Genomic DNA, 16,376 nt, shown 5'->3' with positions numbered 1-16,376 from the left:
CTCCTGTCCAGGTGGAACTTCCTGGGCATCAGTTCCTGTCCGTTCCTCCTGTGCCATTGCTGGGCCCCCCAAGCAGAGCCTGCTCCAGCCTCTGCCCCCTCCCTGCAGCCCCTGACACACCCTGGGGAGGGCCCCTCTCAGGCTCTGCTCTGGAGGCTGAACAGCCCCAGCTCCCTCAGCCTTTGCTGCTCCCAGAGATGCTCCAGTCCCTGAATCACCTCCAGCCTCTGCTGGACCCGCTCCATGAATCTCCACGGGCCTGACCTGTGTCCTTCTCCTCACAAAGACATCATTTCACACAGTGTCATTTGCAGAATCAGATTTTGTATAAGATGAAAACTTAATCCCTGAAGTTCTTAGGACAAAGAGTTTAAGCATTAGGATTTTGAAATACAATACACTGCTTCCTGCTGCTCCACATGGCTGGGACAGCAGCCCTTGAACTTGCTCACTGATCACCTTGGAAAACCTTGACAGCAGCTGTAAAGGCTTAAAACAGGACTAAGAGACTTCCATTCTTTTTATTTGGGGCAGACAGCCCAGTGATAGCTGTGATCCTCTGCCTCTACTGCAATTATAAAACAAATAGGGATATAAAATAAATCCAACCAAAGCTGTACAGCATTGCTGGTCAGACTGCAACATAAGGCCTGCCTGCAAACCTGCATCTCTCATTTAACGCTCTGCTAAGCACTAACATGCAGGAAGGGCAGAGCTGCAGTGCCCCCTCTGCACTGGGCAGGCACTGAGGCTTACAAGGACCTGGAGCACATCCCACCCCACCCAGTGCCCTCCAGACCACCTCTGGTTGTTTGTAAACAATGGCAGAATGCTCTGTGATACACTGCCACCTCTGGGAAAATAAAACCTCCAGCTCAGCAGAAGGTGTAGACCTCTGTTACTACAAAATGTGAGTTTCCACCACTATCATCCGGCCATTGACTTGTTTCCTTGCGGCTGCAAGTTAAAGCAACTTCCAGTCATAAAAAGAGTTATTTGCCTCTTCACCACCATGAATCATACCGCAAATACTGATGAAAATGTATTTTCCTTGGAAAACAGTCTGTCTAGACTACTCCAATTGAATGTCCAATACATATATGGGCTCTGTCATTTAACGTTATTAAAGCAGTGCTCAGTGTTTTATTTCTGTAAATAAAATGAACGTCTAGCTACCGATGTGATTCCTGCCTTCATCTTCCTGCACTTGCTGCAGTGCAGACTAGTAACCCACTTTTACCATCTGTGGAATACCAGGAATGTTGTGTTTAATAAGTTTCTGCTCCCACTCCTCATCTCCTCCACCTCCAAAACAAAGTCAGACTTAATTTTTTTTTCTTTCCCTCCAGAAGTGCCAACTCCAATATTACCAGAACATTCCATGCACTGACTGGACAACCCCTCTGTTCTTGCAAGATAAATGTCTAGGCAGAGTATGAACACTGTGTTCGGACTGAACGGGAGAATTTGACTCAAAGGCAAGCGAAATCCCCCCCACACTATTAGGAATGTGGAGTTACAGGGGAAGTAGAACAGAGCTGGAAGAAACCATCAGACCACGCATCAAATTAGCCTCTGATGCAAATTAAGTTCTCACAATGGGAGACTCAAAAAAATTTATTTCTCCATTTACTAGGAAGGGAAAGAGTCAGTTTGACAGACCAGCGAGGACATGAAGTTCACACTGACTGATTCAAACAGCATTAGCAAGGCTTATTAAATACAGTAACAGGACCATTTTCTTTATCTCCCGGTATTTTAATTGCATCATTCCATTTTTAGAAAGTAAACATAGGTGTGCTCATTTGTTTAATAAATTATCTACTAAAATCTAAAGGCATATGAAATGGGACTCCTGTTCCATCCCCACAAGCAGCAGAAACACATGCCTGAGATTAGTTTCCTATGTGAAGTAAAACACGTCTAAGTGCTTGCAGACCTGGAACTGCATTTATAGGCTTCCTGCACACATTAGCATGTAAAATCTTGTTCTTGAATTAGCCTAAAAGCTGAGCCTAAATCTAACAGACAATGTCTCTTGGAAGAAAGACCCTGCTGTAGCAAAATCAGCAAGTTTGAAGTACTGGGGAGTCTCAACCTGGGCTTAAACCATGCCAGGAAACCAAGAAAAATAACAAGAAGGACTGGCCACCCACTATGCATTACTCGTGGTGTCTGACCCTATGACACACTCCTACATGAGACCTTGTACAGGCCTGAAAAAAAAAATGAAAAAAGGAAATTATTAACACGTAAAATACTAACCAAGATTATGAGCAAATTTCTCCAATTATTTTTGATGGCATACTGTGGATGTTGTTTCATTTAACCCCAAATTTCCACCTAAGTGTTTATACTTGGCCTCAAAAAGCTAAAGGATCTTTTTCTGTAAGTCTGTGGAAAGGGTATCAGACTTCCCCCCCCTCCCTTGTAGCATTTATATTCTGCATCTGCCTAATAGATGGACAAGGACAGAGAATGACAAGTATACTTACATTTAATATTATCACTTGCATATCCACATTAATATACAGCAACAATTTTTGCATCAACCTTTTTGGGCATTACCATTTATTTTTATTTATTTTTGATACCAATAAAAGCAGTTTGCCTCTTCTCATTACCATATTATGGTCCCTTTTGTATCACACGTGCTGCATTGTCCAGAGGATGGAAGAAAGGGAAAGAACTTGATGTCTCTTGGTAAAAATCATGTAACTTGGCACTATTCCCTAAAATTATCACCAGGAAGGTAATGACAGGCACAAGGCATTTCTCTCCAAGCCCAAAGCTGGTAGCAAAAAAGGATGGTACAGAATGGGAAATAAATCTTGTAGCTTGTGTCTGGAAAGCCACAGTCACACAGCTCCCGTTTCCCACTGGAACAATGTTCCTGGAACTGGAGACTCTGGAAGTTGTGCCTTGGCAACGATAATCAAAAGGTTCAGAGAACGCCATGGTCAACTTCTACACAATTATAACCCCTTGGATTTTTATCCCAACAGGCAACAGTTTATCCAAAGACAAGCAGATGCCTCCCATTGTTCTCTCTGTCCGGCTTTTTTCCATCCCCTTCCATCTTCACTTTCCCTGGAGGAAGAACACCAGCACCCTTGGGCCTTGGTGGAAGGCTCTTTAGAAGGAGTATTTCCTCTCAGTACATGTGAAAACAGCTCAGCTCCTTCTCCCTGCATTATATTTAGGATGTTCTGTCTTTACTAAGCTCTCTGCAATTAAAAGGTTGGTTTGCCCCATTTTTCCCACCTTTATCTCGAGATCCTGATGTCCCTGCTGGAGAAAACATGGCAACCATACTAAATGTACAGATATTTCTGCAAGGTGTGATTCACATATATTTATGTAGATCAGAAACCTGCCTCTTTATGACTCTTGCTGACATTATTTGCTGGTAGGGTAGGGGACAGTAAAGAACAAGGAAGGAAGGGAAGGGCTTACAGAACACTGTATTTAAAGATCCACAGAAATATATGCATTACTGCTCATTTCAAGCCTCAACCAAAGTAACCAGAAACCATTCTAATTAAATAGACATCAGCAAACTCCTATTTCCTTTGTGCTCCAAGTGGATATCAGTCCACAATAGAAAACCACTATGCATGTGGCATAAATCAGCAACATCTTGGCAGGCTGTACTAGAAAGCCTCCAAATTGCAGGAGCAGGAAAAAAACCAACCCAGCTCTACACACAGTCTAAAAGCTGTACCAGCAAGGAGAGCAGGGATCCCACAGGGCAGCCCACTGGCCTGCTAATTGTGCTGCCTTAGGGATATCTCCTCAGGTTAGTCTCTCTCCTAGAAGGAGCAAAATGCTTCACTCTGACACTGAGGCACCACTGCCTCTGCCTCCCAGTACAGCAATCAGTGAGTGCCAGGGGAAGGACACCTTGGATCATCAGCACAACAAACACCAAACTGTTAGAAAGCAGCAGCTCTTAAGTCACTGCTTCAAAGTCTGCCCCCAGTGCCATCCATGCCATCAGTACCTGGCAGATCAACCTCATTAGGCAAGATGTGGTCTGTAGTTCAAACTGTACCTCAACAAGGTGCTGAAATAAAACTTTTTTATGCTCACAGTCCACAGTAAATAAAATAATTCAGCTCAGCACAGCTCAAATGCAGAGAGACAGGACAAGGGGAACGGCTTCAATCTGACAGAGTAGGTTCAGATTAGATAGATATTAGGAAGAAATTCTCCCCTGTGAGGGTGGGGAGGCCCTGGCACAGGTTGCCCAGAGCAACTGTGGCTGCCCCAGCCCTGCAAGTGTCCAAGTTTGGACGGGGCTTGGAGCAACCTGGGCTAGTGGAAGGTGTCCCTGCCCATGGCAGAGGGTTGGAAGTCGATGAACTTTAAGGTCTCTTCCAGCCCAGGCCATTCTGTGATTCTATAATTCTAAAACAGTCAGTCACTGCAGAAACAACAGGACTCAGGCAGAGGATCGAGCCCACAGAAGGAAAAAACCACTACCAAGAACCACAGGATTCAAGTACAGGACATCTAGATCTAGGAAAAGGTTTTAAAATGAGAAAGACTAATAAAGGATAAAACACAGCAAACCAGAGCTTACTGTATTTCAACACCAGAGCCTGTGCAATGATGATCCAAGCCCTGCTGGAATCATCAATAATCACCAATACATTAAAACAAAAAGAGCTAAACAAAGGAACAAAAAAAACTTCACCCCAACTGAACAACCTAATGGTACAAAAGAACAAACCAATTACTTTAAACCTTCCTGTCTGGTAAAGTAGTAAAATGCTCTGAGCTATAGTAATTAGGGGATTGCAAAACTCAAAAAAACAGAGTATTTTCTTAAGCTATGGAAACATGAAACCAAAATCCCAATACAAGTGCAACTAGCAGTTTACTCCTACCAGATAGTGTATCAACTGATTGTTAGGGCACACACTCTGCAAATGCTACAGAGACCATGAAAATCCCAATATTATTTTTACAGATTGGAAAAACACAAAGGCCAAAAACAACACCAATAACTCAAATAAAAAACTCATGCTTATGTTTACATAAAAGTTTGATGAGTATAATATATTCGTCACACTCCCACAATTATTCCCCGAAAATACTATAAATATTATTTTGACAATGTAATTATAGTTTTTACTTTAACAGTGGCAGCGAAGTGTTGGCACCAATCCCCCATACAAAAAGCCTAACAGACAAAGCAAAGATCACACATAGGAAACTGGCAACTCTTATTCCTATGTCCCTTATTCCTATGGCTAAAAAAAGTCTGTTTAAATTAGCATCTGGTCTATTTAAGCTGTAATACCCAAGTAGTTTTAATTATGCTAGCAGTAAGCAAAAGGAAACCCCAAACACAAAAAATAAATGGAAGTGCAGATGTGTAAATCCTCTTTATTTCCAAGCAGCTGAGGCAGCTCCTCTCACGCTGCTGTTTGGGAATTAACCCCACACACTGTGGGTCCAGCTGGGAACTGCCCTCTTCTACCTCCCCTCCCTCCAAAGAAAAGCCAGAATGAACCTGAACTGACCAATGTCACCCATGAACAGTTCATGATCAGCCTCTGTGACAGGTAAAATGATTCAGGTTTTATAACCACTCGCTCACTCCACATAATCAGCACCTAACGTGACCCGTACCAAAAAATCTGCAGCACAAGAATTTACAGTAGAACCCTCAGAAACAAAACAACAACAGACACGATCCCCAGCAAACAGTCTGCCTTCTCCTCCAGAGATAAACATAGGAGGCACTGATGTGGGAAGAGAGGAAGGATGAACTTTCCTGCCTTAATCCTGTTGGTTTAAATTTAGCAGCCATTGTGTATGAGAGTCTCCAGGACAAAACTCAGAAGTTACACCTTCTCCAGATCCACATAACAAAGCTTGTGTGAAGACACGTGTTCAGACAGCTACAGACCCCAGCCCATGGACAATAAATGTCAGGAATGGTTTCCCAAATGCATTGGGTGAGCTCTGAATATTTGCTCTGCTATGATGTCTGTCCAGTCAAAATCTATGAAGTGTGTTCCATCACACCTTCCAGGCATGCTTTAAAATATTTATTTTTTATATCATTAGTGGTGATTTGGAAATGTAACCATTCAGTGCAACAGGATTAAAGTACTACAAAAAGCAGAGACAGCAAAATGCCATTTTTTTAAAGAATAAAATAGGAGAATGAAAGTTACTGGACAATACATAAAAGACAAGCACAAAAGACAAGAGTGACTCCTTTGGTCAATATTGGCATTCATTAAAGAACATTCAAGTTCCATAACTGACCACTCTGTTTCTCCTTCCTGTTCATTTTAAATACATGGCTGAATGACCAGGCATTGCAAAGGATAAAGTACACATCAAAGTATCAAAAATGGAGGGAAAATAGTTAGACTCTGATGCTAGTAGGTAAGTCATAAATGCTCAGATTTTCAAACTAATTAAGCCTTAAATATCCAGATTTTCCATCTAACTGGTTCTGCAAAGGTACCACTCCAATGCACTCCAAAAAGGTCCAAGTATTTCCTTCTAGCTCACTTTCCTACTGGTAGGAAAGTAGTCTTTTTAAGGGGACCAAAAGTAAGAGTGCTGCTGTCGGCACTGCCTTCTAGGGGAAGAAAACAAATAAACAGATAAATATTGACAAGGAACTGTAAATGGTTAGGGACACGTGGCTGCCCATTTAAGAAACAATCCAGGAAAACCAGTTCAGCGTGGTTTGGCAGGTTTGAGACTGTCTCCTTTCCCTGCCCTTCTGTACCTTCCAACTTAGCCAGTCTCAGTTTTCCACTGCAATTCCAATCTGCCAGTGGTTGAGTGCAGAACTGGGAAAAGGGCAGAGCAAAGAAACATCTCCTGGTTTGCCTCACTGAGCCATGACAGAACTGAAGCTTCATTTCTCCCAGCCTCTCTTAAAGAAGCAGAAATCATTGCAATCACTTCACTGGTGTTCATCCATTTTTGCTTTCAGGAACACTTTTGCAAATATAACAATTCAACCCTGTTTTACTCAGATTCTTATTGAGAAAAACAAAAACATTTGATTAAACATCTCCTTTTCTGTAAATCTTGGACAATGACTTTGAACTAACAACTTTTTAAAAGGGAAAAGGTACCCAGTACAGCTGCTGAGAATGTCTTATCTCCTCTTCCCATCCACTTTCAGGGATCTCTCATAACGAAACTTCAACGTGATTTTCTAGTGCTACATGAACTCCTACAGTTCACAGTTCAGTGGCTTTTGAAACACAGCATGTCTTCACCTTCAAAAGCTTACAAAGAAATCAAGTATCCTTCTTTGCTCAACCCTGGGATGTTCTCCTGCAGACCTCAGGAGAGGTCTTGTTACTTCATCAAAGATGAAATGCTTCCATCCCATCTGGCTTTTGCAAGAAGCGTAATCTCTGCAACCTATATATAGGCCTAGGTCCCTTAGATCTTATTGCTGAAGCACACACACAGCCCCAGGTTATTTTTTCATTTTTAATGTCTATAAAGGAGCGATATTTTTATTTGGACAGAGCTTTGAATTCCAAGGTTACTCAGTGCTGTCTCTTCTGCATTGATAGATTAAAATGTACTTCCCAAGGCACTTGCTTCCTAGACAAGGAGCAACCCATAAGTACCAAGGTCTGGGGTAACTGGGTTTTCATTAATTAAAACAAAAATATGCATGAGAGCTGATCAAACCAGCCAGAGCATTTAAACACCTCAGACTGTGGCCAAACCCAAGGGATTCCCAAGGGATTACTGATGCTCCTGGTGGGCAGAGAGAAAAGAGGTGGCAGAAAAGGAGAGAGAGAAAAAAGAGAAGAGCTAAAAAAGGAGGAGAGGGAAAAAAGGGAGAGGAAAAAAGGCAGGAGGACAAAAGGGAAGGAGGAAAAGAGGCAGGAAGAAAAAGGCAGGAGGAAAAAAGGTAAGGAAAAAAAGGTGGGAAAAGAGGTGGGAGGAAAAAAGCGCAGGGGAAAAAGGGCAGAGAAAAAAGTGGAAAAAAGGGAGAGAGGAAAAAAGGCAGGAGGACAAAAGGGAAGGAGAAAAAAAGATGGGAAGAAAAAGGCAGGAGGAAAAAAGGTAAGAAAAAAAGGTGGGAAAGAGATGGGAGGAAAAAGGCATGAGGGAGGAAAAAAGGGCAGGGGAAAAAAGGCAGGGGAAAAAGGTGGGAGGGAAAAAAAGGCTCAAAGCAAGACACATTTTCTATAGCTCCCTTGTAAGAACATGACATTTGCAGTCCTTGAAAAATGTTTTAAACCAGATATTCCATATTTTCCCACACATCCTCCCTCAAGAAAGGAAGCATGAACAGGTGTTAGACACCTGATATTCACGTTGCTGAACATCCTACCAGAAAACGCTCAAGTTACTATAATAAGCACAGTATTAAAAAATTTACACGGGGTCATCTTTCAGCACTGCTTTTAAAGGAATGCTTTAAGTTCTGTCCTGAAGAGAGTATCTGTAGCTGTTTAACTACACCTGAACACTTTGCAGAAAATTGGAAGCGAAGTCAAATTCCTGTTTAAGGATTCCAGCTTATTAACCAGTACAATTTAACCTAAGTTCCTGGGCTCTGTAGCATTCAGAGCAGTGAACACCCCAAACCTTGCTCAGTTCTGCTCAGAGAGGACAATCACCTCATTCAGAGAGCTTGCACAACAAATTGTCTCAGGCAGGGCAGCTATCAGGCACTCAGTGCCTTTTCATAGGAGAGGGCAGAAAAGTATTTTGGCAGATGAACAGTTTTCAAGCAATTACATTGGAATTCAAGGCACATTCTTCAGCATGGGCAGTATTTTGAGGCAGTGAAAGGTTTGAGAAGATCTATTTACAAACAAAAAGATTAAAGCTCCTCATGTCCAAGCTGGAGTGGGAATAAATGAGAGGATCAAATGGGACATGCCTATAGAACATAAGCTTGCTGCAGAACACACATGCCTTTGCTTGCAACTACCTTTTTTTTTTTCCAGATTTCAGAGATGAATCCTAAATCCAGATCTCTCACTCTAGAATTTAAAGATCCATCATCTTGACAAACCTCACCGTACCTTCCCAAAGTTCTGCTGGAAAGCTTAGGATTTGCCATAGGAAAAAGGAAAAAAAGAAACAAACCTAACCCCACAAGACACATGCAATGAAGTGAAGGAGATTTTCTACTTGGGCTCCTGACAAGGATATTTCCTATGTCTGGTGCAATCCCAAACATACTGAAGTACTTCTTAGCTCTTAAGAGATGTGGGTCTGCTCTAAGTTCAGATAAAGTTCATCTGGCAGCTTCATCAGCTGCTACTCTGGCAAGTGCTTTTTGCCTTTGTACCCAGAGCAGGGAAAAAAAAAAGGTTGTTATGATGAGACTTTTCTTTTTTTAATTAAAAGAATAAACAAAAGGGATGTGGTGGGGTACTGTGAAAATTCCACTAAATTATGAGGACACACTAGGCTGTGGAATGCAAGTCAGACTAACTGGGGAGGTAAGCTGGGAGAAAGAGTGGGGACAAACAGCTAACTGCAGCAACACCTTACAGGAAAGGCCTAAAAATGCTGGGTTTTTTTTAATGTAAGTATGGAAAAGAAAGGAGAACATCATGATAGGGACAGCTGGCTTGCAGGTGGGACTGGACAACCCTTATATGCCATATGTAAGAATTAACTACTTATTTTTAAACCTATCTGAAGCCTTAAAGAGCTATTTCAGGACAGGCATTCCAACTCACCTTCAAGTTTTCTGGCCCACTGCCTTATCATGCACTCCAAACAAAAGCTTTGTTCACAGCTGGCTGGGACAAGTACATTACAAGCACACAGGATTTTTTTTTTGGTACCATTAAAAAAAGAAAAAATAAAGATATATGCTGAAAACTCACAATAGAGTTGTTTCAGTAAATATACTGAAGTGAGGAGCCCAATTAACCATGTATATGACACCTGGGCCTAAGAGAAACTATTTTTAAAGTATTTCTCCTAGCAGAGAAGATGCAAAGGATTCTGGATTTAATTGAATAACTATTAGCAACAGTTTTTAGTCGCACTACTTTGCACAACACCTCCTTTTTGGCTGCTTTGATCACATCCCCTCCCTCAGAACCACCACCCTGGTCACAGTAGTGGCCACAGAAAAAATACTTTATTTCATTTCTGGTTTTATCCATTTCAAATTTTACTACACTGAACTTTCCTACAAAAATTACCCCACCACTCAGACTTACCAGTGTACAAGAGTGCAAACATGCCACAGATCAGGTTAAACCAATTTTTCTGTCTGCAGCAAGAATTTTCCATCTCATCTTCATAAATACAATAATGCTGGAACCCCAGACTTACTCAGCCTACAATGATTTGCTCCGGGAATTTTTCACAGGAACATGGTCTGAAACACTATTTAGTGCTGTTCACTCTGCAATACAGCATTGCCTCTTCCTCCTTTTATTTTGTTGCTATGGAAGCAACATGAAGGTACTTCAAAAAAATCTAAGGATATAAACAGGCACCAAGAGGGATCACCCAATCCAAGCAGCCATTTGGGGGAGGAAACAGGACACATATCCAAGTGAACACCTTGAAATATTCCACTTTACACCTAATTATCTGCTAGAATAAAATGCACATGCTACTCTAGCCCTGTGACCTGATCCCCTATAGGAAACATGAGGGGAATCAGGAAGCAGAATTACAGTTAATAAACACAGCACCATTTACTAATTTCATGGGTTTCTTTTGTTTCAGCAGTGCTATCCAAGCCCAATTTAGCAATTTCCTTCGCTTTTGACACCACCACTAATAATCCACAGTGGAATTGAACTGTTCCCTTCCGAGGTACCCCCTGCAGCAGGAGCTGCTGCTCCAGGCACCAGCCTGATTTCCACTTAGAACAAAGTTCATCAGATCACTCAGCAAGGAATTAGCAACACTTGCCTGTCTAGAATTTTTGTGTTGTTGTGCTAAGACACAGGGAACACATAAGCCATGCTCTTCACTGAGGTTCCCCAGCAGTATCAGGTGAGCCACCTGTCCTGGGTCAATACAGCAAATTGTAGTTCCAACTCCAACGTGTTTGCTGAATGGCTACATCGAGTAACAGTCCCAGAACAACCCTGACTGAAACACTGTTAGAAACTGCCTGGTCAATGCCACCCTTGTGTTCATGGTGACAAACAGATGGTACACCAGCCTGTGGTTAGGAAAAGGAACCTGAAGCAGATAACCAAATTACTGGGTTCCACCCCTCCTTTTTTTGAGGGGCACGTACTTAGGACAGTTGTTTCACTTGCTTCCACAAAATGATACAAAAGCAGCAGCGGGAACCCAGGGAAAACCTCATCTGAGGAATGGGAATGAAAAGAAATAAAAATAGAGAGACAAACCAAATGTTCCTCATCACTCTCTGAAAATGCCTTAATCCAGTGAAATGAGTTTGGGAGAAATCAGTAGCAGTAACTACCACTAGGGAGGAAGGGCTCTGGAGTCACAGTTTCCCTTCACTGCATAGAAAGAAAAAGCTCACCCATAAGGAAATGTGAACACTACTCAAATCAGCACCTAATTCTTGGCAGGTATCATCCTGACTGGCCAGCAAGCACTGTGCACAAATGAAAATTTAAAAATCATTTTTAAGAAGTCACAGCCCCAATCTGCTTCCTGGAATCAGACAAATTATTTCAAGTATCATTAAAAAAAAAATCATTTCACTACGTTTGCACATGGAATAAAAAGACAGTAAAATGGCAGAACATGTTTTGAAGGGAGGTACTACAGGAGCTTTTCATTTCTGCAATCCAGATATCCTGGTTCATTTTAGAGTTTCCACATATCTTTCCTTTAACAATCTACAGGGAACAGTTCATGGAAAATACAACTGGACTAGACATGAGGCCAAGATTTTTTTCAAGCATTTTAAGAGAGACTCCCCCCAATTCTAAAGTACAACTGAAGAAACAATTCACCTTTATCAAACAAACACATCAGTAAAGGGACATTACACCTCCTACACAAAAAAAAATATAGTGCAGGCTATACCTTGAACAAAATCCCCAGCCTTACCAGGCAATAACAATTCTTCTTCAACTTGCATTCCATGAAGCAGTTTGATCAAATGGACAGATGTAGGGATGAGACCCAAGTTCCTATTATTAAATTGAGAAAGAAAATAATAATTCGCTCGATGTGAAATACAATTGAATAAAATTAAAAGGCTTTTCACCAAAGTTAACAGCAAACCTTTAGCCTCTCCAGGATCTCCAAAATAAAAACCAGTTTCTCCTACTTTCCTGCCTATCAGCAGCCACATTAATGCCATCAGAAGCAAATCAAAGGGGTTTACAGCATCAGCACGTCTAACCATCCTGGACACAGTGCCTTCAGAGCTAAGTACCCTTTCCTCTCTTTTTGCTATTCTTCTAATCAGATGTTAAAAATTAGCAAATTATTCCTGCAATTTGAACAGCTTTACTTGTGTAAAGGCATCCAGGGAAAGAGTCACGTACATTACTTTGTAATAAACCTGGAGGATTTTCAATGCCAACAAAGCAGTTTGTGACACCATCAAAAACCAAGGGGGCCAGCTCCAAGGGGACCATACCCAACTCTCAGAGGGAAGCAGAGAAGGTCAAGTAACCATTTATCCTTCCTCCAGTGAGGAGGAAAATCATAGGTGCCATCTCAGAATGGTCTGAGTTGCAACTTTTGTGGCACTAACAAAACTCTGCCCCAGCACAGAAGCTACGACTTGGTCCCAGGGCAAAATTACATTTAGTTCAATAAATCAAATTTGACAAGTCCCAAGAAGCCCAATTTGCAGACTGTACTCCACAGTAAGTCTTTGTGATCCAAGAAACTTGTAACAGGCCTTTGGGTTTGTGTTTTTTTGGTCAGTTTGAGGTTCTTGGGCAGGATTGGGGCAGGGAGAGTGTTGCTGTTTTGCTGGGTTTTTAAAAAACAGCAGCCAGACTACCAGGTTTTCACTAACTACAGCTTGTTGTGTCCCAAGCATCCCTTCAATGCTGCAAGAGACACAGGCAAAAATAAGAGAGGTTAAATAACTTAAGGAGCCAGAATGACTTTTCCTCCATTAATATCACTTTGCCTGGGCATGTATCAGGGTTAATATGCACAAATTCTACATGCTGTCCTTTGCCATGAGGGCTAGACAGATCTAAATGTACCTTAAAAGACACACTACTTCTGTAACTGATAATTAAGACTATTTACTTATTCATTATGTTATCCAAAAAATTGAAGAAAGGGAAAAAAATGGGTATTTATACAGTCAGGCTTCCAACAGGTTCTATCATTTGCATCACCAACTCTTATTAAGGAGCCAGACACTTGTTCCATTATTCAGCAGGGCCCCAAACTCTGACCTACAAATAGGTCAGCTAGTTTTGTTTTTTGCATATTTGATTTCAAGTGATTGTATCAAGCAGAAGATGCCAGTTAATAAATCAACCAACACAGCAGTGTAAAACAGTAACCTCTGTATGAAAGCACACAAACATTAGAAGGTGATAATTTTTGGTGGGTTAAAACAGGTGCTGACTGTACCTCAGGAGGTGCTGGTTCCTGGCACACTCCACACAGGCATTCCTCAGGCACCTGAAGCACTCGGCCACGAGCAGCAGGCAGGTGTCCACATCTCCCAGCCCACAGGATTCCCTGCAGCTCTGCTCGATGGCACGGGAGGCACTGGTCAGGATTTCCAGGAGATCCCCAAATACACTTTCTTCTGCCGTTTCTCTGAAATAAATAAATCTGCGGTGAAAAAGAGGAAAAAATGCATTGCTGCCAAAAAGCCTCTGGCAGTGACACTACTGTAAACCTGAAGATGTTTCTGCAACAATCTTTAACTATGCGTAGTATACAAAGTCTTTCAAGTAGGAAGAGCAAAACACATCACACAATCCTCCCACCAGCCTTTTCAGAAAAGGGGCTGTAGGAGAGTTCTGTTCCCTTAGTACTCCCCGTGACTTTTCAACAGCTCTTTGGAATCTTATGGAAAAGGAAAAAGTCTCCCCAGTGCATACAGCTGCCTCGTTTATACGTGACACTGCATGTTGCTTTAGGAGAAGATGCTCTAATTAATTAACACAGTTCAGGTGTCCCACATTAGATCACAGAATCATGAACATCCTAAGTTGGAAGGCACCCACAAGGATCATCAACTTGAATGGAGATGAGTTAAACACCTGACACACACTGTTGACTCTGATATCAGTGCTGATGAAGAGGAGCCACACCTGAGTTCATGGCATTGCTAAAGGAAGTTCAATCAATTTGCTCATCCAATCCTTCTGACCAGGGTCAGCAAAGGAAATGCAGGTGCAGCCTCCCTGAACCTTTAAGAGACGTGTTGTGTGCTCAAGATCAAACAGAACAAAGTGAAATGACATCAAATGTAAAGTAGCATTAAATAAAATGCTCACGCAGAAAAGTCTCCCTAAAGGAGAATTTAAAACCTTCTTGATCAAACACTTGTATATGATACAACATTACCTGTGTTCTGCTGCTCACTCAAATGCCTAAACATTCACACAATTAGAAATTCTCCCTCCTCCTTCATAAGTGATCAAGTCCATAAATCAAACCACAGAATCACTGAGGTTGGAAAAGACCCTTAAGATCAAGTCCAACATTAACCAAACACTGCCAACTCCACCATGTCCATACACATCCTATCCCTAATCCCTTTGACATGTCTGCAGACAGCATTTCCCACCTCTGCTGCTGTTGTGTTTTCTTTCCTAGACTAAACAAAACTCATTCTCTCAGTCTTTACTCACTGTTCACATTTTCTAAGTCCCTTATAAGGCGTCTTGCTCCAACAGTGACACTGCTGTGTTTGTCTACATCTTACTGACAGCACAGTGCATCCAACATTGAGGGCTGTCAGGGTGCAGACAAAACTTACACAGAAGGGAGAGCACTTGTGCTGGAGAACACAAAACAGTGCAAATTAATATCCCTAAATTACTACAACATTAGATTTCCGATGCCCAGGGAGTATGTATTTCATTCTACAGCCTCAGAGTTGATCAAGAGCAATACACTCACACATTCTCCATCTACATAAACACATTAAAAAACCCACCACAGCATCACAGAGGGTCATGGAGGGGCAGGGGGAGTAACTACATTTTGCAGTGGTGCAATACTGGGGGGGGGAAATACCAAAGTGGCACAACAAAGACCAAAAACAGAGCTGGCCTTCAGCCATAAAGAAAACAGTGGAGCTTACATAACCAGAAAGAAGGTTTAGAATTTGGTTTTGTTTCAGGACACAAGAAAACACATTTGTGGAACTTGAACCTTCCAACTCGCAAGAAGTGGTGCACAGCTCCTGCCACTCCCTGACGTGCCAAAACACTGCTCGTGGCTGGGGCACCACATCCCCGTGGGAAGTGCATCCCGGCACACGCGTTTCTGGCCGAGGAGCCCCCAGGAGTCCCAAACACACAGAAGTGTTCCCTCCATCGAGCAGAACCATGGGCTGTGACTTCCCAGACACGGGCACTGTTCTCAAATGGCAAAACGCTCAGTCCGCTGCGGTTTCCTTCCTACCAGCCTACGCCACGTGTTGGGCCGTCGCACGGAGCTGACCCGTCTCGGCCCCGGCTGCCCGAGCCAGGAGCCGGCGGTCGGTGCAGGCCGTGCGGGCGCTCGGCCCGGCCCCGGGGGCAGCCGGCGGTGCGCGGGTGTTCCGCGGCGGAGGGTTCTGCGGGCACCCAGCGCCCCTTTCCCGGCTGCGCGCAGGGCCGGGCCGGGGACCCTCTGCCGGCACCGCCGCGCCCCCCCCGCTACCTGCGCCGCGCCTCCCGGAGCAGCCCCGACAGCGCCCGCACGCTCTCCAGGCGGGCCGGGCACAGCACGGCACCTCCGGCCGCCGCCATCGCCAAGGACCGGCTGCGCTCCGCCCCCTGATAGGGCCCGGCCCGCCCCAGCCCCGCCATGGCCCGGCCCTCTCCGGCCCCGCTCCGCCCCTCCATGGCCCCGCTCCGCCCCTCCATGGCCCCGCTCCGCCCCTCCATGGCCCCGCTCCGCCCCTCCATGGCCCCGCTCCGCCCCTCCATGGCCCCGCTCCGCCCCTTCATGTCCCCGCTCCGCCCCGGCCCGGCCCAGCTCCGCCCCCGCCGTGAGGGGCGATGGCGGCGGTGCCGCCCCGCCGTGAGGGAGGTGTTACGCGGGGCCCGCGGCAAAATGGCCTCTGAGCGAACGCTGAGGCGCGTATAAAAATACATAAATTACGCGAATAATTACATCTCGCTTAGTGTCTAAACGTGCCTAAAGTGTCTTAGTGTCTAAAGGTGTCCCCGCCCGTGGGTGGGACTAAACGAGGAGCTGGGCTCCACGCTGCTGCGGGCTCCCGTCCAACTCAGCCTGTTCTGTAATTCTGT

The 16,376-nt window shown here is 43.7% G+C and overlaps 1 protein-coding gene across 2 annotated transcripts in view; it reads right to left on the bottom strand.

Moving 5' to 3' along the window:
- Positions 1–15,878, bottom strand: part of ATXN10 (ataxin 10) — a 62,291-nt gene extending 46,413 nt beyond the window's left edge. For both annotated transcript variants that reach the window (XM_027702539.1, XM_027702540.1), the window contains exons 1-3: positions 15,784–15,878; positions 13,531–13,722; positions 12,031–12,113 (exon numbers count right to left, since the gene is read on the bottom strand). In XM_027702539.1, coding sequence (XP_027558340.1) covers positions 12,031–12,113; positions 13,531–13,722; positions 15,784–15,872 — 364 coding nt within the window. In that variant the 5' untranslated portion in view covers positions 15,873–15,878. The remainder of the gene's footprint in view (positions 1–12,030; positions 12,114–13,530; positions 13,723–15,783) is intronic.
- Between the last annotated feature and the right edge of the window lie 498 nt (positions 15,879–16,376).

Source organism: Neopelma chrysocephalum, unplaced genomic scaffold (assembly GCF_003984885.1).
Source record: "Neopelma chrysocephalum unplaced genomic scaffold, ASM398488v2 Primary Assembly neopelma1_188, whole genome shotgun sequence".
NCBI classification, from domain to species: domain Eukaryota; kingdom Metazoa; phylum Chordata; class Aves; order Passeriformes; family Pipridae; genus Neopelma; species Neopelma chrysocephalum.
The sequence above is the reverse complement of the archived record's forward strand: the minus strand, read 5'-3'. Positions and strand labels throughout refer to the sequence as shown.